Here is a 23,290-nt window from a genome sequence, read left to right as displayed (position 1 = left end):
GTTTCAGTGTGCAGATAGAGTGTGTTTTCTAATGGCTGTTAGACATATATCAGTTGGAACACCGGGTTCACTGACACCCACTGTCAAGTCTTCTTCCTCGCAAAATAATTATCTAACAGTTTCGACCTTCACATGCCGAAAGAAGCAAAATCAAACGTGTTTACTCACTCCCTGGGAGCGCGTGACAAAGGAACCGCATGCACAGGCGCGTCCAAAAGGTGGCAGTGTTGAGTTTTATAATGGTGCGCGGAGGCCGGACGAAAATCTGTTCATCCAATTCGAATTACAGGTCTGTTTTACCGCTATTTGTCCGGAGGAATCGCACAAACGTCACACAATGAGCGGTAACTGACATTTTTAACACTTAAAGCTCTTCAAGATGCTTTAAACGCTAATTTAAAAAAGTGTTCTTGTGCAAATAAAAGCTTTCCACACATTAAACATGCTTTAAAACAAACTTGTCATCCGTGTTTCGGACTGTGCTTGTTTGATGTTCAGTACAGCTATTGGGTCGAGGAAACTGTTAAAAAGCACAAGTGTGCCGAGTGTGAATCCCAGCTGACAGTCAGCTGACGGCCTGTGACAGTTGCGAAAAGTTTGGCTTCCGCGGCCTGCTGATATGTTAATTAGTTCTCGCTGTGCGCGACCCTATTGGCTCACCGTCCGAGTCCGTGACGTCAGGGCCGCTCTACTCTTTAAACTCATCCGCCGTGTTCGCTGGAAAAAAAGCGGCCCAGCAGTCAGCGGCGTGTGACGCGCGAAGCTGCACCGACGCTCTCGCTCTCGACTCTCCTTCTCCTGCTTCTTCTGCTCTCCGCCTGCGCAATGTGCTCACGAAGACCCCGTAAAGTGTTAAATGTTTGAAATCCAAAAGCGCCGAATTGCACATGCTGAGAGAGGACCCCGCTGCTGGTACGCGCGGCACCGCTGCGTCTGTGCGCTAGAGTCTGAGGAGAAAAAAAACTCTTCTGCAAGTCCGCGGCTGCGAGAAGGACGCTGAGTTTTTTTTTCTTTCTTATTCTTTTTTTTTTTTTTTCAAACAGTGTCAAGACAAACGGTTCAAAACATCAAACTGGCTCACGTTTGTCCCAGTCAACCCAGTTTGACAGCTGCGCTTCACCCAGTTTGGAGGACTGTCAGCAGCAAGAGGATGGCATCAGAGCTGGCAATGAGCAACTCCGACCTGCCCACCAGTCCCCTGGCCATGGAATATGTTAATGACTTCGATCTGATGAAGTTTGAAGTGAAAAAGGAGCCGGTGGAGCCCGATCGCAACATCAGCCAGTGCAGTCGCCTTATCGCCGGGGGATCCTTGTCTTCCACCCCGATGAGCACGCCGTGCAGCTCAGTGCCCCCTTCCCCAAGCTTCTCAGCACCCAGTCCGGGCTCGGGGAGCGAGCAGAAGACACACATAGAGGATTTCTACTGGATGTCCGGTTACCAACAGCAGTTGAATCCAGAAGCGCTGGGCTTCAGCCCTGAAGACGCGGTCGAGGCGCTGATCAACAGCAGTCACCCGCTCCAGTCGTTCGATGGCTACGCCCGGGGCCAGCAGTTCTCCGGAGCGGCCGGTGCTGGAGGCGCCATGGCCGGCGAAGAGATGGGGTCCGCAGCGGCGGTAGTGTCGGCAGTCATCGCCGCGGCGGCGGCTCAGAACGGAGGGCAGCACCACCATCACCATCACCACCACCACGGCAACGGCCACCACCAGGTACCCGGCGTCCAGTCCAACGGCACTTCTGGGACAGTTCACCCACACATGCGCATGGACGACCGGTTCTCCGACGAGCAGCTGGTCACCATGTCCGTGCGGGAGCTCAACCGGCAGCTACGGGGGGTCAACAAGGAAGAGGTGATTCGGTTGAAACAGAAAAGGAGGACCCTAAAGAACAGAGGCTACGCTCAGTCCTGCCGGTACAAGCGGGTCCAGCAGCGGCACATCCTGGAGGGAGAGAAGACGCAGCTCATCCAGCAGGTCGATCACCTCAAACAGGAGATCTCCAGGCTGGTCCGGGAGAGAGACGCGTACAAAGAAAAGTATGAGAAGCTGATCAGCAACGGTTTCAGAGAAAACGGATCGAGCAGCGACAACAACCCCTCATCCCCGGAGTTTTTCATGTGAGTCCTCGGCATTATCGTGACAGATCGCAGCTCATTTACTCACCCAACATCGCGACGCTTCTCATTCTAAAACTTTTTTTTTTCATTTGGCGAAAACGCCTTTGACCAAGTTAATCAGCTCTGTTTTTCCCCCCATTTTATTTTATTTTCCCCCGAAAACGAGTTTGACCAAGTCTGTGACTTTTATATCCTTTGAGGGTTTTGTCCTTTTCATTTTAGAACATTTTCAGGTAAAAAGCCGCATTTCCTTCGTAGCCACGAGCTTTTCCCCGGTAGATTTGCAGTGTTTGATCAAAGTTGATCCAACTTTTGTGCCGCTGTAGCCGAAGCCTGCATGCGACAGAAATAACTCCACAAGTCCCGGTTGTGTCCCCCGACTGTCCCCCGGACACTGTACAGCCCCCACCCGCCGGACCCGCAACCACCCTGTCTTTCTAAAACTTTTTTTTGAACTTGGAACCTACCCTTTCAGCGCCACCTCATCTCGTGCGTTCTGCGTGTTATTTGAACAAGGAGGGGAAAAAAAGAATGCATCACAACCTCCTCGTCGTTCTTAAAGCACGTGTTTGAGCGGCCTGCATGCTGGACATGCACGGTTCATTTCAGCCTTTCTTTTCCTTCATGTGCTTGAAGAGCTCGGGTGACTCCAGCATTCATACTTCATTTACGAACTCCTCACTTTTTTGGGACGCAACAAAAAAGTGACAGCCAGTCCCCCCCCCCCCATGCAAGTTCGTTTCAGCTGCGTTCAAGTGCGCCGCCGTCGCCGCCTTCGCGCCGCAGTAAACGCGCTGCATGTGCGTTCCTGGTGGTTGATCTTCGGGGGATCCTGGGGGAGGGAAGGGGGGGAGGGGGGTGAGGAGAAAACACACCTGACTGTTTAAGAAGCCTTCAGTCGCCCCCCCGGAACTTTAGTCTGTTGCTTAAACCCTCTGTTGTTATTTAAAAGATGTTTCCTTGAAACTTTTGAAAACGTTTGAATGACATTTTTACCCCTTTATTTTATTTTTTATTTTTTTGAAGGGGGGGGGGGGTAATTTAAGTTTTGTGATGCATCCCCCACTCAAATATTAAATTACAGGTAATTTTCTAAAGGATGATGCAGCCAAAAAAGCATTTTGTGAATCATTTCCATCAGGTTTTAGTGCGTCCAGAACAGAGCTCTGACTTGGTTACACAGCTTTTGGAATTTCATTTTCATTTCCAAGTTTGGGTCACAGATCAAAGGATTCCTCACAAAAGAAACATGATGTGGCCTTTTTACCAGGTGGGAGTCTGTGTTCTCCGCTCTCCGCGTCCTCCTCGCAACATTTTCATACTTTATCATCACTTCACCGCAGTTTCCCTGTTTTTGTCTGAAACATTTTCAATATTTACGTGGCAATAACCATTAATATAATCAATAATGTCTGGACATTGTTAGACTGCCAGGGATTGACACCCTGCATGTACAGTAATGAGAGCTACATTTGCCAATGAATCTGGAATATATGTTAATTAACCTTCTATCTTATATATAGTATATATAAATATATATATTTTGCTGTGCAAAATTATTTCACTCACTAACCATATGTGATGTTCATATGTGCTCATTTTGTTTTTTCCATTTCATACAATTAAATGATATGCAATAAATGTATGTAACTGTCTTCAGTGAGTCATTTTTCTTTTTGCTTTATTCTGACAGTTTTAAAAAACCCAAACAAAATGCAACAAAATGACGGAATCATCTCCTGGAGTTCATATTGAAGCCTAAAGAGCAGTAACGTGCACGGCCAAGCGCTCGTTTCTGAACGATCGGATCATTTTCGGCCGTCTGGTGCTCGTGACACCAGACAGGCCTGATAACGCCACGCGGCTGCTGTTGAACGTGCGTTTCTACTCTCGGCGTGCGAGAGCAGCCGCTCGGGGGAGATTTCACTTTATCATTTCACTTTATCATTCAATCAAATTCATTGTGGTGAAATTTGATTTTTGCATCTTCTGTTTCATCACATCTTTGTGATTATGGGAGCCCAGAATGAGTCAAACACCAGCTCTAATTATATCCTATTATATAGAATTTGACCTCTAGTGTGTGTGTGTGTGTGTGTGTGTGTGTGTGTGTGTGTGTGTGTGTGTGTGTGTGTGTGTGTGTGTGTGTGTAAATCTCCCTGCATGCCTCTGAATTTCAATTAGGCATGAATGTAAATTTGTGTCTTTGACTGACATTTTGACCTCCTGACACCCCCCTCCTCTCCCCCCTCCCGCTCCACGTGACCTCCTCCATCCGTCCGTTTTGTGTTTCCTGCTCCGTGTTTGTGATATTTCGTCTGCTCGGTTTGTCTCGTTTCACCCTGCTGTTGTCTTCAGCAGGCCTGGACGTTGTCCTGGAGCGGACATGTCCTCGAGGGGGGGGGGGGGGGGGGGGTTGTGGAGAGTTATGTGAGGCATGTGAGGGGGCGCTGTGGAAGGTGCCAGCGTGCTGCAGCGAGGCCGCCGTCACATCTGGATCTCTCGCTTTGACTCCTCCTCGACGTCTCTGAACGGGACGTTTACTTTGTAAGTTTCTGGGACGAGGCGCAACCTCGCGGGCTCTCGCTTCGCCGTCCCGGAACAGTTTGTTTGTTGAAAGAGGGAGAGAAAGGTGCCAGAATACACTGTGAAGGTTTCTGAGAACAGGTTCAGTCTGGATTTGTCAGCTCTTTCTGCAACTTAGCTACACTTTAGAGCACAAAGGGCGCCTTTGACAAAGCAGAGCCACACAATCCGCCAACCAAGCACTGGCTGATACTGTGTTATTACTGTGTTATTACACAGTTTTACATTCCAGCAGACATAACAATTATACATTTGACACTCAACGTACGCGCGTGCACGCAGCATCTGCCCGCGATGACGTGCTCCAGAGCTTGAGAAAGCGCTGTTACCGGAGGTGTGACTTCCTCTGACTGGCCACAGTGAGGTGAGAGACTGAGACAATAGTCGCGGCTCGGGCGGAATTAAACGATTTGGCCGATGATTAATAGTCGCGCGGGCCAGCGGCGAGCGCGGCTGCACAGATGATAAATCGCGAGCGCGGCTGCAGTCAGCTGGGCCAGTTCTGGGTCTCAGCACGCGCACAGCACACAATTTAGAGCGAAACCACTTTCTGTCTTCCTCAATTCATCTAATTACAACTATTTGACGGAAGCAGGGGTTTTATTCGTGCAATCTTTCATTTTAACTACAACAATGTGTCGAATCACTTCAGGTGGAAAGTACCCCCCCCCCCCCACACACACACACAAGCATTTCTATGTTTGTCCTGATTCGGAGGCTGTTTCATCTGAGCCGTGTGTGTTGGGCTGGTGCCACTTTATTTAATGTGTTCAGTGGTCAAGGTGTCCATTTCGATTTCAAACACACACACACACACACACACACACACACAGTATTGTGACATTTACATGACTCCAATACTCGTCTGCGAGAGATAAATGACATTTGTGCGGAGACAGATCTGATTTCCAAAATGCATTTGCTGTTCCATCCACCAGTGCTCAGCTCATGGAAGTGTTAAATGTATTGATTTTCCATTGATGCGCTCATATGGAATAGAGGTGCGATGCATGCTGACAGCGTGGTGGAGGATGCCTTCACTCTGTGTGTGTGTGTGTGTGTGTGTGTGTGTGTGTGCTGCTAACTTTTGAGGGAGAGGTCATATTATAATGCACGCTGGTCCTCTCAAAGTCACCAGAGTAATCCCTGCCCTGGGGAGTCCATGTTCATTTCCTCTGCCCACAACACTCTGAATAAGTCGCACACGTACATCCGACCCTGAACACCACACGCAAACATTTTCCCTTCTTCATCGTGTATTTTCACACCGTCTGTCGCTGCATCTTGTCCGTGTGCATCAAATCGTGGCTGGAACAGCTGTCGAATTCCCCGGAAATGGAACCCGTGTCTCCGCAGGAGCAGCAGCGCTCGGCTGGCAGTTTTCCCGCTCGCACGCTTTGCTTCATCGTCCTGTTTCACAGCCGCCGCCTCATCATCACGCTCAGATGGAAGCTCGGAGAGGAGAATAGAGGCAGGCCCGAGCAGAGGATCTTCCTCTCCTGTTGATTTTTACATTCTCTTTTATTTTTAGGCCTTTTTTGCATCGCATGCGACACAACAGGAAGTTCAGAGAACGTTTGTGCTCGTTGGCCTCAGAACAGGAAGGTCAGGACAGACGCCGATAGCATTTTAAAAAGATGTCGTCTCCTATTTTACATTGACTTTTAACTGCTCTAATCTTAAAGTTTGCTTTAGTGTTTTGAGTCTGGAGGCTTTTGTGGCAAATTCCAGGGTCTAGATAATCAAACAACACAGATAATTGGCTGGCAGCAGAGCGGCAGCAGGTCACAAATACAGGAACCCCTCTCACCTTCCAGAAAAGGCGAGAGAAGAAGCATCAACCAGACATCAGGGATCAGTTAGATGCCCCTTTCATCAGAGAACACCTTGCTCTTTCTATACGTTTCCGTCTTTCTCGGCGGCAGAAAGTCACAGCAGGCTTCAAATAGACGTTAAGCGGATGTGCGCGGTGTCATTAGAGAGTTGTCCTTGAAAGACTGGCTGCAGGATATGTTGGTAATGAGGTGCTTGGGACTTGCTGGGTAATTTTATATGTCTGTAAATGGACCCAAACTAAAGAGGCTGTGACTTAAACAAATGCAGCGCCAACTTCCGAGGTAAGCTGTGACAAAGAGGAAAGGCTTGGGGAGAGGCAGGTGGATTTCCAGTTTAGGAATTCCACGTGGGAAATGACGGATTCCGCTGCTCCCGGAACGTCGAGGGGATAAAACACACACGACGACTTGAATGAAACGTTTTTCCGTCCACGCTTTGTCACAGTTACGCTCCAGGAATTTCCTACATGCGTTTGTCTCTTTTTCCACCCTGCCATTAAGATCCGCCCTGGTTGTCACTCGCGTGTCGCCACGCCGTCCCGCCTGTTGTGGCGAGGTGCCCGCCTCGCAGATGTTTTCCCCTCAGCTCGCCATTGACGGCCGGAGTTGTGCGGCATTTGTTCGAAACCCCGGTGATTGGAAGTTTCCTTCGCTGCAGTACGTGCGGGTGGAATGTTTCCACGATTGTCATTTTCCGTGGTGGTTTCGGGCCCCGGCGTGGCCCAAATGCTACGCTAGGTTTTCATGTGCGACGCGACTCGTGAATCTTTGATGTGACTTCATAAAAAGTAAAGGTTTTTGCCGTGTTTTCGGGGCGCGGCGCTCCACGGTAATGGGCGGCGTTCGAGTTTCGTCTGCTGTGGTTACACTGTTTTGATGCATGACTCTGCTGTAGAAGCCATTTGCATGCAAATTTTTTACATTTCCTTGCGCGTCAGACGCTCACTATGATACATATACTGCCTTCTCCCCAACAGTCAAGGTGAGAGCGAATCTCTCAGGATGGATCTACTTGTATCTTTACGACTCTTTGTGCACGGGCGTGTGTCTGACGGGCTGGTAGCGAGCGCCGCGTCCGAGAGAGAGAGACAGAGGAAGCGGCGACGGGGACGACATCTGTTTATGCCTCCCTGCTCATTTATCTCCTCTCACGCTCTTGTGTCCAATCCTGTGTTTTCTCCTTTAGGTCATCGAGAAAATTCCTCCATCTGTGAGTCCCGGCGCCGCTCTTCCGTGCCCACGGCTCCGTGAGGTAAAGCACTTTTCCTTCCCCTTTGTAACGCCATCCCAAACATAAACATCGCTGGCCTTGTTTTTATTTTCCATTATGTACCTGGACGATGAAAACCACATTAATTATTCATTAATATTCATTTAATGCTTCGATTAAATCAGAGCGGATGCAGTAAAGACTTGTACAGTACATTGCGAGACTTCCGTAATGGCGCTCCGATTATTATTCCTGTTTCTTGCTCTGTCATCGTGAGCACGGCGTCGTGTTTTGTTCAGGGAGAGTAACAAACGCACAAAGACAGAACCCTCTTCCTACAGAACGGACAGTTGACTCCTCTCCTGGTTGTGGGCGATGCTATTCTCCCCACCTGAACCCTCACCCAGTCCTAGATCTGCCGACCGGCTCCACCTGCAGAGGAAGAGCCGTCGCACGACAAGGACAAATCATCTTTAGATGAAGTGCTTTAAGTGCTCTCATCCTCCTCCCACCTCGTCCCTGCCAACGAGATGCCCTCTGCTCAGTGCCGAGGGGCGTCGAGCAGAAACAACGGCGAGTGACTGATGTCGTAGGATCGACAGTAGAAATCCACGGGGGGTGGGGGCGCTATCCATCACCCCCTCGTCATGTCGCAGCGTGACAACTCGCCGGCAGGTGCTCGGCGACGGTGTGGCCGGGTCAGTTTGAGTCGCGGCACGGTAGCAGGCGGAGTCTTTGTTCTATTCAAATCCACACGTGGGACGTGTGTGTGTGTATGTGTGTGTGTGTGGGGGGGGGGGGGGGTGCAGATGAGCAGTCTGGCCACGTAGCTCCAGGAGGACAGGCTGAATGATGGAGAAGGAGAGCCAGGTCTAAGCGTCCTTGCCTGGGGAGTGTCCCGATGTGGCTGGGACTGCCGAGGCACCAGAGCCTGGTGGCTCCTGCGCTAAAGCGGGAGAGAAGAAGAACAGACGTGGCGTTAATGTCGTGTCGGCAGAGCCAGAGTGTGTCGCCCGCGACCTGTGGCCCCTCAGGGGCTCCCCGTGTAAAAAGACACCCAAGTTCAGAGCCCAGCTGGAGGCTGAAGGACCTCAGGAAGATAGAGCATCAGGTGCGTGCATGTGGAAGCGTAAATATAGACCGCGGAATGTGTGTGACCGAGTGTGTCATCACATCAGCGTGCTATAACAGCTAGGAAAGGCCACCGACCATGAGGGCGCTGCGTGGAAGGGTACGGATGGAAACGGGCTGAGAAAGGTCACCCACCCCCCCACCCAGACCAATGCTCATCACACCGGTCCTGTTTCTCTCCGCTCTTTCAGCGCTACATGCTAACAGTGGGGGTTAATGTTCTTCTTATCACAGAGTGCTCTATTCCTGGGTGCCAGGATGTGGGAGTCGGCCATAGAGGGCAGATGTAATCGATCCAAATTGACCTGTCGTGCGGAGGAGAAAATGAATGTGACAGCGGAGGCCATAAAGGGAGATGGGGCATCAAAGAAGTGCTCCGTGTGGGTCAGAAGTGGAGGGATGAGTTATTCAAAAACACGCCTCGCCTTCTCCTTCGCCCTGCTCCACTCGTCTCTTAGAAAGGAGTGAGAAACTAGAGACTGCGTCAGAGCGGCAGACTTTATTTAGCTGCAGCGTCCAAAGACGCTGTGGTGTAAAAATACAGATCTCCATGTACAGCGAGAGATGAGCAAGGCAAGAAAGAAAGAAAGAAGGAAAGAAAGGAAGGAAGAAAGGAAGGATTTATGGCTGCTTGTTTGTGAAATGAGCTAGCTTTAGCCCACTTTGCTAATTATTTTCCTGTGGCAGAGTTCTCAGCACAGCCTGAACAGATGCTCAGCGGTAAACGCTTAGTCAGCCCGACTCCGGGTTTGAGACGGTAACGGGCCTCTGGTGGACTGTTGGGAAGGCGGTGCAACACGGGGGCAAATCACTGTTGGGGCGAAAGCGCGGAGAAACGGGCAAGTCAATCATCTCCGATCAGTCAAAGGTTGAGGTGAAAAGTCCCACTGTTGAGGGCGGGTCGTCAACATAGCACTGCTGGAGAAGAGTGGTTGAGCCATGTCAAAGATATGTCAGGAAGCGCGTGTGTGTGTGTGTGTGTGTGTGTGTGTGTGTGTGTGTGTGTGTGTGTGTGTGTGTGTGTGTGTGAGTGAGTGAGAGAGAGATGGAGAGATTTGGACTGCGAGTGATTCATTCTTCAGCTCTTCCTCCTTTCTCTTCCCTGCTCTTCCTTCCATACAAACGGAGCCTCCTTCCCCTTCACCCCTGCTCCCGAGCTCGCCTTCCCCCTCCGCCGCTCTCCGCACCTGCTTCCCTCCTGCTCTCTGCTCCCTCTCCAAACGTCACCCCCCTCCACTCCTCCATGCCTATTCTCCCCCTCGTTAGCTTGATGAATGGCTTCACTGCAGGGAAAGTGCTGATTTTCATCCCTCTGTCTGATTTTTGCTGGCTGTTATTAATTTCAAACACTCAGAGAAAAGCGAGCGAGTCAATAAATAAGGAAATGAACACACTTCATGGTGCCACGCCGCCGATCCCGCAGTCACTCACCCGAGATACGGGTCTTTGAGGAGGCTAGGTCTGCATTTATCCAGATATTCCACCCTTTTATGGATTCGTAACTCACTTTGCTGTTTTCTCAGCTATGGTTGAGTCATGTTGTATTCGGGGGTGTCGGACTCTCAGCAGGGGGTGTCCACTCTCAGCCTTTCACCTTTCACCTTGTTCAAGAGGTTCGGTCATGACACAAGGGACAGGTTTCTTATATTTAACTCATATTTAAGGGCACATTATTTTCCCTTTTAGCTCCTCTTGCTCCACCTCATCATGAATGGAATCCAGGCCAGTTGATTCCCATGATGATCCCACTGACAGACCAATTACAGCTCCAGACATCATCTTATTCACAAACTATTAAGATAAGCAGTCTGCAGGGGTCTGTTCATGTATCTGAGACACCCACGCATGCACCCAGGGGTGGGGGGTGCTGGCATGTGGGTGCATCTGAATTTTTGTAATAGTTCACAAAACATTTTGAGTTTTATAAAAGAAACCCCTCCAAAAAAATAAAAATAAAAATGGGCTGCATATCACTCAGCAGCAGGATCAGCAGCAGGATCAGCAGCAGGATCAGCAGCAGGGTCAGCAGCAGGGTCAGCAGCAGCAGGGTCAGCAGCAGGATCAGTAGCAGGATCAGCAGCAGGATCAGCAGCAGGGTCAGCAGCAGGGTCAGCAGCAGCAGGGTCAGCAGCAGGATCAGTAGCAGGATCAGCAGCAGGGTCAGCAGCAGGATCAGCAGCAGGGTCAGCAGCAGCAGGATCAGCAGCAGGATCAGGATCAGCAGCAGGATCAGGATCAGCAGCAGGATCAGCAGCAGGATCAGTAGCAGCAGGGTCAGCAACAGGATCAGCAGCAGGGTCAGCAACAGGATCAGCAGCAGGGTCAGCAACAGGATCAGCAGCAGGGTCAGCAACAGGATCAGCAGCAGGGTCAGCAGCAGGATCAGCAACAGGATCAGTAGCAGCAGGATCAGCAGCAGGATCAGCAGCAGGATCAGCAGCAGGATCAGCAGCAGCAGGATCAGCAGCAGGATCAGCAACAGGATCAGTAGCAGCAGGATCAGCAGCAGGATCAGCAGCAGCAGGATCAGCAGCAGGATCAGCAGCAGGGTCAGCAGCAGGGTCAGCAGCAGGGTCAGCAGCAGGATCAGCAGCAGCAGGATCAGCAGCAGGATCAGCAGCAGCAGGATCAGTAGCAGCAGGGTCAGCAGCAGGATCAGCAGCAGCAGGATCAGTAGCAGCAGGGTCAGCAGCAGGGTCAGCAGCAGGGTCAGCAGCAGGATCAGCAGCAGCAGGATCAGCAGCAGGATCAGCAGCAGCAGGATCAGTAGCAGCAGGGTCAGCAGCAGGATCAGCAGCAGCAGGATCAGTAGCAGCAGGATCAGCAGCAGGATCAGCAGCAGGATCAGCAGTGGATCCCCTGCATCTGCGTCATGGCATCAGACTGTTGTGTTACCGTTACCGTTAGATCATCGCAGTGAATATTCGAGGTCACCAGACCAGGAATGCTGCTTCCATTGGGAAAGCTCGGCTCCACCGATCACATGATCGTCCCTCAGAGTGGTGACGTCATCACTGTGGCACAGACGACTCACGATGATGCTCTGCTTCTGGTTTCTGTATCGAACAAACACCTCCGGCTCCGCGGAGCTCCGGTTCCTGGTTCCCGGTTCCTGCTCGGGCTGTGACCTGGCGGCCAGAGCGGAGCGGCGAGGCCACAGACGATGGGCTCTGGTTGCGAGCAGCGCCCAGCAGTGTAGGGTGACATTATGGGAAGCGCCGCCACACAGACGCAATAGCCAGAAAGAGAACCTTCGCCAGCTTCAACTTCTGCCTGCTTGAGTTACACTGATGACCCCTGACAGAAGCCATGATAGGACCAGGGCGTCCCAGTGGACACCAACCATGTCCACAGGAGCGGCCCCGTGTTTACTTTCCGCTCTGAGGTCGCGCGGCGTTTGACTCCGCTCAGCCAAGGCTGCAAACATGTTTCCTGTTATGTCCTGAAAAGCAGCAGGTCACAGCAGGGGGACAACAAACCAATTCAGATGAAGCTGCCTCATCGTGCGCGAGCGTGAGAGGCACCGGGACGGGAGGGGGGGAGGGAAGGGGGGGAGGGAGGGTCACTGCCGTCTCCCCGACCTTTGTCCCCCTGACACACGGTGACGCTCCAGGTAACAAATCCGTGTAGTAACCGTTAGTCTCTCAAGCCTCCAGTCGGTCCGTTACCGTTATGATTCAGACAATAAGTCTCAAGTCCTGCCCCCCCCCCCGGTCGTGTCCCCGGGTCCAAATTAGACATGCGTCAAGCACAGGAGCCCTGCTGGAATGAGACAGGGCGGAGCGACTCTCATTCCCCTTCCCTGTCTCTTGATAGTATCCCTAATGGACCTCTCTCCCGGTGGCAGGTCGCCGTGGCAACATTCACCTACTATTGCTTTAATGAGACGTGTGTGTGTGTGTGTGTGTGTGTGTGTGTGTGTGTGTGTGTCTCTGAAGAGAGCTGTTAGCGATCCTCGTGGCCCTGTTTATCTCCACACTAGTGTTGGAGCAGAGGCAGGTCAGAGGCAGGGCGGCTCGTATCCGTCTCCATTCCCACGGCTGCTGTCTCCCAGGCACAGTGGTCACAGCGGGATGAAAAGACTATGGATTTTTTTCCTCCTCCTGTTCCTCCTCCTACTGTTCGTCCTCCTGTTCCTCCTCCTCCTCCTGTTCGTCCTCCTCCTCCTCCTCCTGTTCGTCCTCCTCCTCCTCCTCCTCCCTGCACCCGCCAGAGTGGGAAGATTAGACAGGAGATGAGCTCAGACTTGCCCATTCAAAGCGGCTCTAAGCCGACACCAGAAGCAGCCGACCCATGTGTGCAGCTTCACGCAAACTGAGCACACACACACACACACACACACACACACAGGAATTAGAAGTGTAACAATCCAGCTTTATTGGATTTGATACAATTTTTGGGATGTTTTCACGAACATGAAAACTTGAAAAAACAACCATTATCTCAAATATTTAATCATTTTACTCAAATTAATGATGGAAATGTTAACAAAGAAGAGGAGATGTGGGCGAGCTGGGGAGCGTAATTAGCTTTGAGATCCAAAGTTGATGGTGTATGTGACTATTTACTTTGACGCGCTCCGGTGGAGGGACGGCACCAAGAACCCGACTGTGTAAATTACAGGACGGCTGAGTCCCATCAGAACCTGGTCGTGGGGAGGTGTCAGAACAGTGAAGACAGACGTGAAGAGGGAGGAAACATTCAGCCAACGTGCTAGAATAATGATACAGAAATGGAAATGTGGGCTTGACTCCTGCTGAGGAGCGCACGTGTGGATCAGTGATACAAGGAGTTTTATTTGTTTTAGATTATTATTTAAACAGCATAAAATTTGATTTTTGGAGTCAAAGCCACCGCTAACAGGTGCCCTATAGGTGAAATTAAACCTGTCTCTATCATCCATAAAAGCTTCTAAAATAATGTTTTTAACGGTCTCTGCATCAGAAACGTTCAGCTTGACATGAACTCTCCTCTCAGTCTAACGGCCTGAACAGACTCGCTGTCGTGAGAATCCTCGGGTCTGTGGCCCATCGGGGGGGTTCGGGGGCTCTGGAAGTGCAAAGGTTGTGCAACTGCTGCTCACACACACACATGAACCCATCATCCCCTGAGATGAAGCTATTTCCCCAAGACGGCTCTTAGTTCCTCAATGCGCCGTCAGTGGTGGACTCCTCGGTCAAACCGTCAACACTCTTCGTGCTAATTGAAGCTAAGTGACAACTGACTCACGACTTTCTGCTGCTTTTCTCAAAACAAGCTGGGTGGCAGTTACAACGTGACGAGCCGCCTCGTGGTTCTGATGACTGCGAAGTTCTGCGCGGCGGCTCGCCTCCAGGGCGGCGGATGCTGCGGACGGTTGGTCGAATCCTCCCCAAACTGCTGCCGTCAGCAAGCAGAAAAAAATCAAAAAGAAGAACGCACGGGGGCAAAAGTTGAGACCGAGCGCACGTCTGCTGCCCTGGATTGGCCCCCGTGACGCCTCGCTCCGTGCACGCCGTCAGTCTGAAGGCGGGGTCACGCGTCTGCACGTGCACGTTTGCTGAAAAACACAAAAGAAACGATACAAAGTAACAAATGTGTCGCGAATCCCGAATAACCTGTCCTCACCTCTGTCCTGCTCATCCTCGGAATGTGGAGCGTTTGGGCCGATACTGTGGTTGCCATGGACACACTGAGGGCAACAATCCAGTAAACAGGAGGTGGATGCAATGACAGAAGCAGGACGCCACACCAATGGCGTCCCCAACACACACGACCCGACTGGGCAGCATTTAATGTTTCGCTGAACCCGTCTTCGTGGGCCGTTCCGGTTCTGTTTTCCCGCTCTCGTCGCGTGTGTGTTTTGGGAACGCATCATTCCTGAGGACTCAGAGCAGAAACGGTGCAGCACAGAGAGGTTTCGTACGCTTGGCACGGCGCCGCGCACACACTGCGTTAGCGCTGTAAATAGCCGGAGTGTGTCGTGCTTCTCCGCTGTGTTTGGACCTATTTTAGAGCTGACACAGGAAATAGGGCCATTCTGACAGCCCCCTGCCAGCCGGTACTGCACACAGCAGCCCCGGAACCTTCTGTTCCACACACATGCACGCACAAACATGCGTCTGCTTGTACACAAACACACACACACACACAGCTGATTTCCTACATTAGACTTTTGCTCATCCCTCTTTTCTTCCAGTTTTTGCTCCAGTTTGACTGGAAAGACCTTGAACAAAAGTCCCGACCCAGCTTCTCTCCTGCACTCCAGCCCCCCTGATGGGGGGGGGGGCTGAGGGTCTTTCAACTCCACCATTGAGCTGGAGACCTGCAGCAGAAAGCAGAGTTTAGATTTCATTCTGCCCCCTCCCCCCCCGGTTTATTTTTTAGTATCACGTACAGCGTAATTTAATTCGGGGGCTTTGTTACTCATTAATTTGCTGAATATTCTGTGGGGCTGGGAGATAAGGGAGAATGGACCAGGAGAGGCCGATGAAGCTGCGCCTCTATGACGTGACAGTTAGCTCATTTAGAGGCTGTTAGCATGCAGACATAAATACCTCTTCAAAGGCTGTTGCAGAGTCCCACTCAACATCCTCTCATTTTGGGCCGGGAAGATAAATTCTGCAGCCTTCCTGCGTAATTATGTGCGCGGCCATGTGCCTTTACAGCTTGCCTAACAGTTGGAAATTATCTCCCGGAAATGAAGTCCAATTAATCGTGGCACTTTGCAGCCTCGCACGTGTGCAGAAGCGCTGTATTGAAACTTAGCAGGAAATTGACTGCTGTTGGAATATTTATTAAATTAAGTCGCTGGGCGAGAGAAGGCCGTGCGATCCGCCGCCGGCTCGGCTGGAGGAGCGCGCCTACGGTCGGATCTAAAAAGCTGCGGCTATTATTGGAAACAACGGTATTTTTAGGGTCACCGCACAGAACGCGTCGCGCCACGTGTAGCTGCGCGACGCGGCCTGCTGAGTCAGCGCTGTAACAGAATAGCACCTTTTGTGTTTGTCCCCGGGTGTCTGGGTGTTCTGCCCACAAATAACCCATTCATCACTGTTTCTATTTTATTTTTGAAAATTACCTTAACATCCACTAAATAACGTGTTTGGCACCTGCTGGGATTTCGGATGCTGGGAGGCCTAAAGGACACAGAGAGCTGCATTTGTCAGGAGGTGAGAGGACACGAGGATGTCCGAAAGGTCGTTTCACCGCGCCCACAGCTCGGGTTAGCGTTAGCATCGGACCCGAGCTGCCATCATAAACGGTCGGCACCTCCGCCCTCATCCTCCAGCTAAATGAACATAATCCACCTGCTGTTTCGGACCCATGGAATATTTAAAAGTAGCAGGTTGTCCGTTTTCTCCCAGTGAAATGGTGTTTTCACTGTTCTGGACATTTAACAGCAGAGTTGCGGCTGAATTTAGTGCAGATTTTGTGACATTATGGGAAGTGCCTTCAAATAAAGGCAGAGTTCAGCCCCTCTTCAGCGGTTCAGATGTGTGTGGGGCCCTCTGCCTGCATGTGGAGGCCCACTTGTTCGTTCCATGGGGTCATTTTGTTCTGCTTGGCTACCTGTAACAGCCTGCGTCTGTGTGTCGCCCGCCGGCCTCCCCGCGTTACGGCCAACAGTAGAGCCATTCGCCGCACAAATGGCAGCCGAGTGGCGTGAGCGTCAGCTGGAACGTGCGCTCGTCAGACAGCGGCTATGCTATTAGCGAGCGCTAACAGTTTTGTTATTAGAAAATAAACGGTGCGCTGCAAAAGCCTGAGCGTTAGCAGCGCCGAGCCATCTGGGCCCGACAGCTGTGTGCAGCCACCATCGTGGCCGAGCGGCTAACGGCCATATCTGAAATCGCCACATTTAACTGCAGCATTTCGGCGCTCATTGTGTCTCCGTCAGCGTCTCCTCCACTGCTTCTCACTCCCTCTTTCACACACTTGCACACACACGTGTGCGCTCATGTCAGCGGCTGCGCACCTTTTCGAGAGGCTAATTCTGCTTCATTTTGCTGAAGAAACCTTATTTCTTCTCTCACACTAATATTTGGTAACTTGAGTTTTTTTAAAACTGCTTTTGAACAACAGAAGAGGAAAGTCTGAGCAGCATCTGCAGATAGGAAGCAGCGAGTTTCAGTAGCTCAGGAAGAACGTGCACGCGGCTTCGTCTGCGTCTGCAGAGATAATTTCAGCTTTCTGCGTGTGTGTTTTTGCTCCTCCATCACACAGCTTTGCGGGGCTTTATTTAAACAGATAACCTGCTACCAGAAGCCCCCAGCTACCCCAGAATCTTCTCACTCTTCTTCTTGCCTCTCGGGTTTTTGCAACAAACCCCAATGTAAGGAACCCCGCCCCCCCAGAAATGAATACTCTTAGTGCAGACGCTGCAGAAAAACACAGCCTGCAGAAAGAAACCCCCCCCCCCCCGATTCAAACAGGCCACCTCCTTCAAGGGGTGCGTCTCTGCTCAGCCTAATCTCCGTGCACACTTATCTCCCTTATATTTAGGGCTGTCGCTACCAAGTGGCGTGAAGGACTCTGGAATCTATTTCACATATAGATGCACAGGGATGGCGTCCAGGAGGAGAGAACCGCGGCTCCGGTTCCTCTTTCACTGACCTTTTTGTTGCCGCGCCGTTATTACCCGCTGCCAATTTTCCCCGGTAATGAACCATTTGAAAGTTGTTTTTTCAGAAAAGAACATAATAAATAAAGATAAAAATGTCAACATCAGTGGAGCACGTGTTGCCCAAAGTGGACGCAGAAACCCTGGTTCACCTGGTCAACTAGGGTTAACCTGGTTCAGGGTTGGTGGTTCACATCCTGGGACGGCTGGTGGGCTAGGGTGCCCCTGAGCAAGGCACCCAATCCCCATTGGTCCCTGGGAGAGTGTTGCCCACAGCTGTGTGTTCTCTACTGGTGTGTGTTGGCAGGGTTAAACACAGAGGTCACGTTCATTATCACCAACATACTTCACATTCTATTCAACATCGCTGCAGACCCAACGTTCGCTGTGCTAATGTGGCCGCGATTCTACACGTGCGCAGATTTAAAAGAACAAAACGAATCAGATTAACCGAGCATCGAGAGAAGAGTGTGATAACAATCGTGGTTGGAAGAATATCGATCATCTCGTGATGATCAGGTGAATCATTTGATCTTTTATTGTAAACAGAACCTCGCTTTCACCGTGAAACGTTTCCACGTGTCGTCGCATGGAGGAAGGCGTCGTGAGGACGCTGTTATCAGCAGCCCAACAGCGTTGAGGAGTTTCGCTGCCCCTGAGGTTTATCAAAGGCATCCTTTCTATTTGATGGTGATGTTTTCATGTAAAGAACGTCTGACGCACGTGTGTTTGTTTGTGTGCGCGGTTGCTGCTTTTGGCTCCAGATTGACCACAAATCAAAGGTGCAGGTTCACGAGTACCACATAAGAGCGCAGAAATAAAGCTGCCAATCAGTCTTGAGATCAAACAGCCCACCCCTCCCTCTGAAAGCGCCCCTCCGGGGGGGCCGGGGGGGCTCTGTGGCCCAGCGTGGCGTACGTCTCAGAGCAAACGCATCACGATTTCTCTTCTGAGGGACCAGAAACAGAGGTTGAGTGATTTCAGCACACGGGTGGACGTATTTGACGGTCTCCACGGAGACCAGAGCTAAAGTGCTGCAAAGACAACAGATAATGAGGCTGGGAGGACGCTGAGAAACGGCGATGATGAGAGATCTGTGTCACTGGGCTGGCTGTGGGCCAGGAGCTAATGCAGACTGTGAACCTTCAGGCTGAGACGGGCCGGCGTGCTGCTAATCTGACAGCCAGATTACAGCTGGGAATCTGCCACCAGATCGGATCCAGAACACTTCAGCTTCCGCGTATTGTAGCGCTGCACGGACGCTCGTTTCCTCCTTTTCCTCACGGCAAAGGTCGCGACACCTAAAGCAGCCGGCCGTTAAAAGGTGTGTCACATTTTTATGGAGGTGGAACTGTGTGTCTTTTAGGTCTATGGTCCGATAATGAAATAAATGGGTTCCTGTCTGTCTCAGGTCCAGATGATCTGAGGCCCAGCAGCACCAACGTAAAGGTTCCTCTTCATGTTCTGTGCTTCACAAGCAGAACTGCCTGCACTTTTCTCTGCACCTTTTATTCTTCAACTCAATCCCACCAGGAACACCTTCTTTTTTTACACAATTAATAATAGTGGCAGAATAAAAGACGGTGTTATTTATAGCAGCCGTGACAGTAATTCCTTATTTCCCCGCAGCCAAATTGATCTGAGAGGGAAATGTTGGCTCATCTTCACCATTGTTCCCTCAGTACAAACTCACCCGCAAAGACAAAAGCACCTCTCCGCTTGTGTTACGTCAGGATAATTCTCCAAAGTTGTTCAAGTTCTCAAAGACGATGGACCCGATAAACGTGCAGAGAGCGCGCATGTGGGCATGGAAAGGTGAGGGGTGTGTGTGTGTGTGTGTGTGTGTGTGTGTGTGTGTGTGTGTGTGTGTGTGTGTGTGTCGCGGACGCTGCGTGCAGAAGATGTTATTACATAAATGGACTATGCAAGACAGACTTTGATATTATCATAATTAAAAGTGAGCGGCACCATATGGTGAGGAAGAGGAAACAATCACACTGAAAGCTTCCCGGTGAACACAAAAGACATGAAATGCTCATTTTTCAGGCAGAAGAATGGACGAAGCCTAAACGGGCCCTTTTCAATAACCTTCCCGTCTCCTCGCCCAACGCCTGGTCAGAGCCCCGGACCGGTGAGGCTGGGCTACTTTATGCTCCAGGAATAGTGGAGTCATGTGGCCGCTCTGCGGGATCTGTTCCCCCGGCAGGAAGCTGTTATATGGTTACAGTTATTTTTGTTGTCTGTCTGGGGATAGTTTTTACAGCGCTCAGAGGATCGATAATTGTCATAAAAGGACCTCGTCACCCGGTGCCCTCTTTGGGCAGGACAGCCAGGTGGTGTGTGTAGGTTATGGAGGTGTGTGTGTGTGTGTGCGCATTAGCGTAACAGTGCTGGCAGATTGTTCATTCATGCTGTCATAGACAGGCGGGACGACCTGGGTTGCAGGTTCTGTGACCGTGTGGAGTTCTGCAGCATTGGCTTTGAAGATCACAGTTTAACGCGTCCAGTTGTCTTTGGTGTCTGCCACAAACTACATCCAAACTACCCCCCCCCCCCCCCCCACACACACACACACACACACCCTCCTGTGGGTCTGTACTGTCGATGTGGAACACAGCCCCGGAGATGTCGGCAGCCCCGGGCTCTCAGAGAGGAGGTCCTTTAACAGAGAAGGCAACGGAAGCCGGCACCCAGCTAATTGGTTCCTGCGTTAGCGGCAAATAGAGACGTGTCGGAGTCAGCACTTTAGTTCCTGCGTTCCCTCCCGTTCTTCCCTCCTCCTCCTCCCGGTCTGGCAGGCACAGATCCAGCTGGTCTGATGGTCGTGATGTCGCTGGATGTCTGGACGAGGATTTGAAGGCAGCGGTGACGCTACACAGCTTTTCTGCTTCGAGAAAAAGAAGCCGAACTCCCATCTGTTATTGTCGCGTTGTGTCCTTTTGTGTGTCCGATCCACAGTCTGTTCCAGATGAAGGTCAGTACAGGACGTGGCGGTTTAGCTCCGCCCACCCCACACAGCCGATGGCCCAAATGACAGAGACGCTGCAGTCTTGTCTAGATAATCACAGCTTGTGTGTGTGTGTGTGTGTGCGCACGCTGAGAGGAGCAGTACGTGCACCCCGCTGAGCAGGGGTGAGCTGGAGGAAAACAGGCCGTTTGCAGCTCTGATCACAGAGTAAATGTGTGGTCAACCACAGGCTGCTGCTGTGTGTTTATCACGGCAGGACCTTCAGCTCAGACAAATCTCATCCTACATCCTCCTGTTCTTCCCAGAAGGGGTAAAAGTAGGACGTTTGTTTGATTTTTTGTGTTCTTAGAGGTGTTGGTGCACGTATGTTTCCACCATCTTGTGTTCACCAGAACCAGCGTTAGGGAGGACCAACTGCTGAGATGAAGCCTGACGAGACATGTCCAACATCTCCGAGGCCTCCTCCTGCTGACCCCCCCCCCCCACTCTGTCCCACTGCATTAAAGATTGATGGAGCTGTAAGTGAAGGCTGGAGCCTGTCTCCTCCTGTGGTCTGGGCCTGCTCTCTGCTCCGGCTCCTCTCCGCTCTGCTCCCTCTGCCTCGCTGTAGTTGTGTGAAAGCGGTTGAATGAAGCCGTCCGCAGCGAGCGCTTCTCAGAATAGGCCGACACGTCACATCACAACAAGCTGAGTGATAAATGCACCCCGCTGCCTGTGGCCAGTCGTACAGAGGTAGATTTGACTTCCTGGAAACGACTGCGTGTGTATTTGATTTGTGTATCTGCATGTCGGCGTATGTGAGGTGCATTTATGTAATGCATTATGAATGTCACCACAGAGCAAAGATATATGAAAGGAAGTGGTAGGAGAAGCCAGATGGCAACGCTTTCCTTCCGTTAGCGGGGCATGTGTGCATACGCGTGTTTGGGTGGTGCAAGAATGCAAGAGGTCACTTACAAAGATGCAAAAAGAGCCATAATTAATAGAACAGCAGCAGATCGGAAGAAGAGGATTCAATCAGCCCTTATGATGATAATAATCAACTCATTCCACCCAGTAATAACTGATTCAGAACCTTTTCCTAGGAGGTCTGGCCCAGTCCTGGTGTGACAGTAAACACGTCTATAGCGTGTTATTTGAGCTGGTTAAGAGTGTGAGGATGTGAGAGAAAAAGATCCGTCTGCATGCGAGCGTTGAAGGTAGAGGCGCGAGCACGGATGTGTTTCATGCATCCGCCAGTGCGGTGTGTTTGTGGGCGTGTACGCGAGAGAGGAGCCGACTCACGGCACTTTCGGTCATGTCTCCCACATGTAGCCGTGAAGGTGTCGTGTTTGGGTGCACGCTCTTCGTGCATGTTTGGGGCGTCCTGAAAAAGCCCGCCTCGGTCCGGTCAGCTGCTGTGACCCCTCCTAAAGCCTCGGCAGCAAAGCGCAGCAGCATCATCCCGAGATGTGACAAACACACTCCAGGAAATAAGCCCACTGTGATACAGGCTGGAAATTGAATAAAACGACTACGACTGCAATAAAAATCCTCCAAACCAACGTTTTAGGCTTTCTGGCTCGAGAACAATTACAGTGATAGAATCACCGCAGCAGAGCCACACTTAAGGATCCTCATTAATTTCAGAAGGCCATTCATCTGCTACGAGGAAGCAATATCACATGATAATAATTGTACGGAATAATAACAGCTGTGAGCGATGGCAAATGGGGATGAATAAATAAGACTGACTAAATAAATGATCAGTGATTGTTTGGCTCTAAGTGCTGTTGCTGTGCATCCTGATTTAGATGAAGCCCTCAGCCATCCCTCAGTGGAGCAATGGTCCTAACGGAAGAGAAATGGCTAAAAAGCCCCATTCTTCTTCATACCTTCAATATTCAATGAGAGTGCTAATTGCACCTCGCTGAGAGAAAGAAGAAAAGGGAGGGAGGCAGCGCAGAGAAGGAGGGATCTACTGGCTAATGGTCCGTAGGGGGAAAATAAAGGAGGAGGGGAAAAGAGGGATTTCAAAAGTTAGACATATCCTCAGGAGGTTCCTTTCTCTGTGTTTTTACCTGTGCGTCTCTTAGCTATAATGCTAATGCTCATTAGCCAGTCTGTGTGATATCCCCTGAATTACGGCGACTGTTTGGGGGCCGTCACCGGGAGCGCTCTGGTGCAGAGAGCACCCTGTGATTACCCACTAGCTTCACCGCTATCAACCAGAAAAAAAACCTTTTTTTTCTTCCAAAAAATCCTTTTTAGTTTTACCTCAAAAGTTAGTAGGAATACATTTGCTCAAGGTGCAGCCACTGAGCAAGAACTGGGGACGCATACGCATTAAAAAGTCTCTGCGTGGATAAAAAGCCAGCGCAGCGTTTTAACCTGCACTCAGGCGCCGTAGCTTTCCGCTTTCTCTTTGCTGGAGTATTAGAACAGTTAGTCCTGATCTCTGGATCTCCTTCCTGAGATAAACAAAAGAGGTTTAAACAAAGAGACGAGAGAGGAAAAATAAAAACAGAAAGGATTCCTAAATAAAGGTGCACAGACAGTAAAACGTGAGGGCAGATTTAACGTCTTTTACGAATGAATCTGGGGACCACAGGGGGACGGTGTCCCAGACTGCCCCCCCCCCCCCGCTGTCCCCTAGAATTGGGCGGGCGAAATACTGCCGAGGAGAGCGTTTTCTCATAAATCACACCATCCGCTAAACAAAGCAATAAAGATGTTTATTTGCATTATTGATAGTAAGGTATCGCCTCGGGTGAGCTTAGAGCAGGAAGTGTGTGTCTGCGTGCGTGTATTTGATTCTTAGAGCTGCGTGTTCACTCAGGTGGGGGCTGACCAAGAAAAAC

At 50.8% G+C, this 23,290-nt stretch overlaps 2 protein-coding genes across 4 annotated transcripts in view; one reads left to right on the top strand and one right to left on the bottom strand.

The window, feature by feature from the left end:
* The first annotated feature begins 244 nt into the window (after window positions 1–244).
* mafa (MAF bZIP transcription factor a) overlaps window positions 245–23,290 on the top strand; it is a 58,872-nt gene continuing 35,826 nt past the window's right edge. Inside the window, exons 1-2 of the mRNA XM_011610350.2 lie at window positions 245–2,118; window positions 7,726–7,791. Of these exons, the coding sequence (XP_011608652.1) occupies window positions 1,151–2,118; window positions 7,726–7,753 (996 nt within the window). The 5' untranslated portion in view covers window positions 245–1,150 and the 3' untranslated portion in view covers window positions 7,754–7,791. The remainder of the gene's footprint in view (window positions 2,119–7,725; window positions 7,792–23,290) is intronic.
* LOC105417300 (uncharacterized) overlaps window positions 13,319–23,290 on the bottom strand; it is a 28,282-nt gene continuing 18,310 nt past the window's right edge. For all 3 annotated transcript variants that reach the window (XM_029845968.1, XM_029845970.1, XM_029845969.1), the window contains 2 exons: window positions 14,488–15,184; window positions 13,319–14,419 (listed from right to left, as the gene is read on the bottom strand). In XM_029845968.1, coding sequence (XP_029701828.1) covers window positions 14,106–14,419; window positions 14,488–15,172 — 999 coding nt within the window. In that variant the 5' untranslated portion in view covers window positions 15,173–15,184 and the 3' untranslated portion in view covers window positions 13,319–14,105. The remainder of the gene's footprint in view (window positions 14,420–14,487; window positions 15,185–23,290) is intronic.

Source organism: Takifugu rubripes, chromosome 13 (assembly GCF_901000725.2).
Source record: "Takifugu rubripes chromosome 13, fTakRub1.2, whole genome shotgun sequence".
Lineage (NCBI taxonomy): Eukaryota > Metazoa > Chordata > Actinopteri > Tetraodontiformes > Tetraodontidae > Takifugu > Takifugu rubripes.
This window is presented reverse-complemented; position numbering and strand designations above follow the sequence as displayed.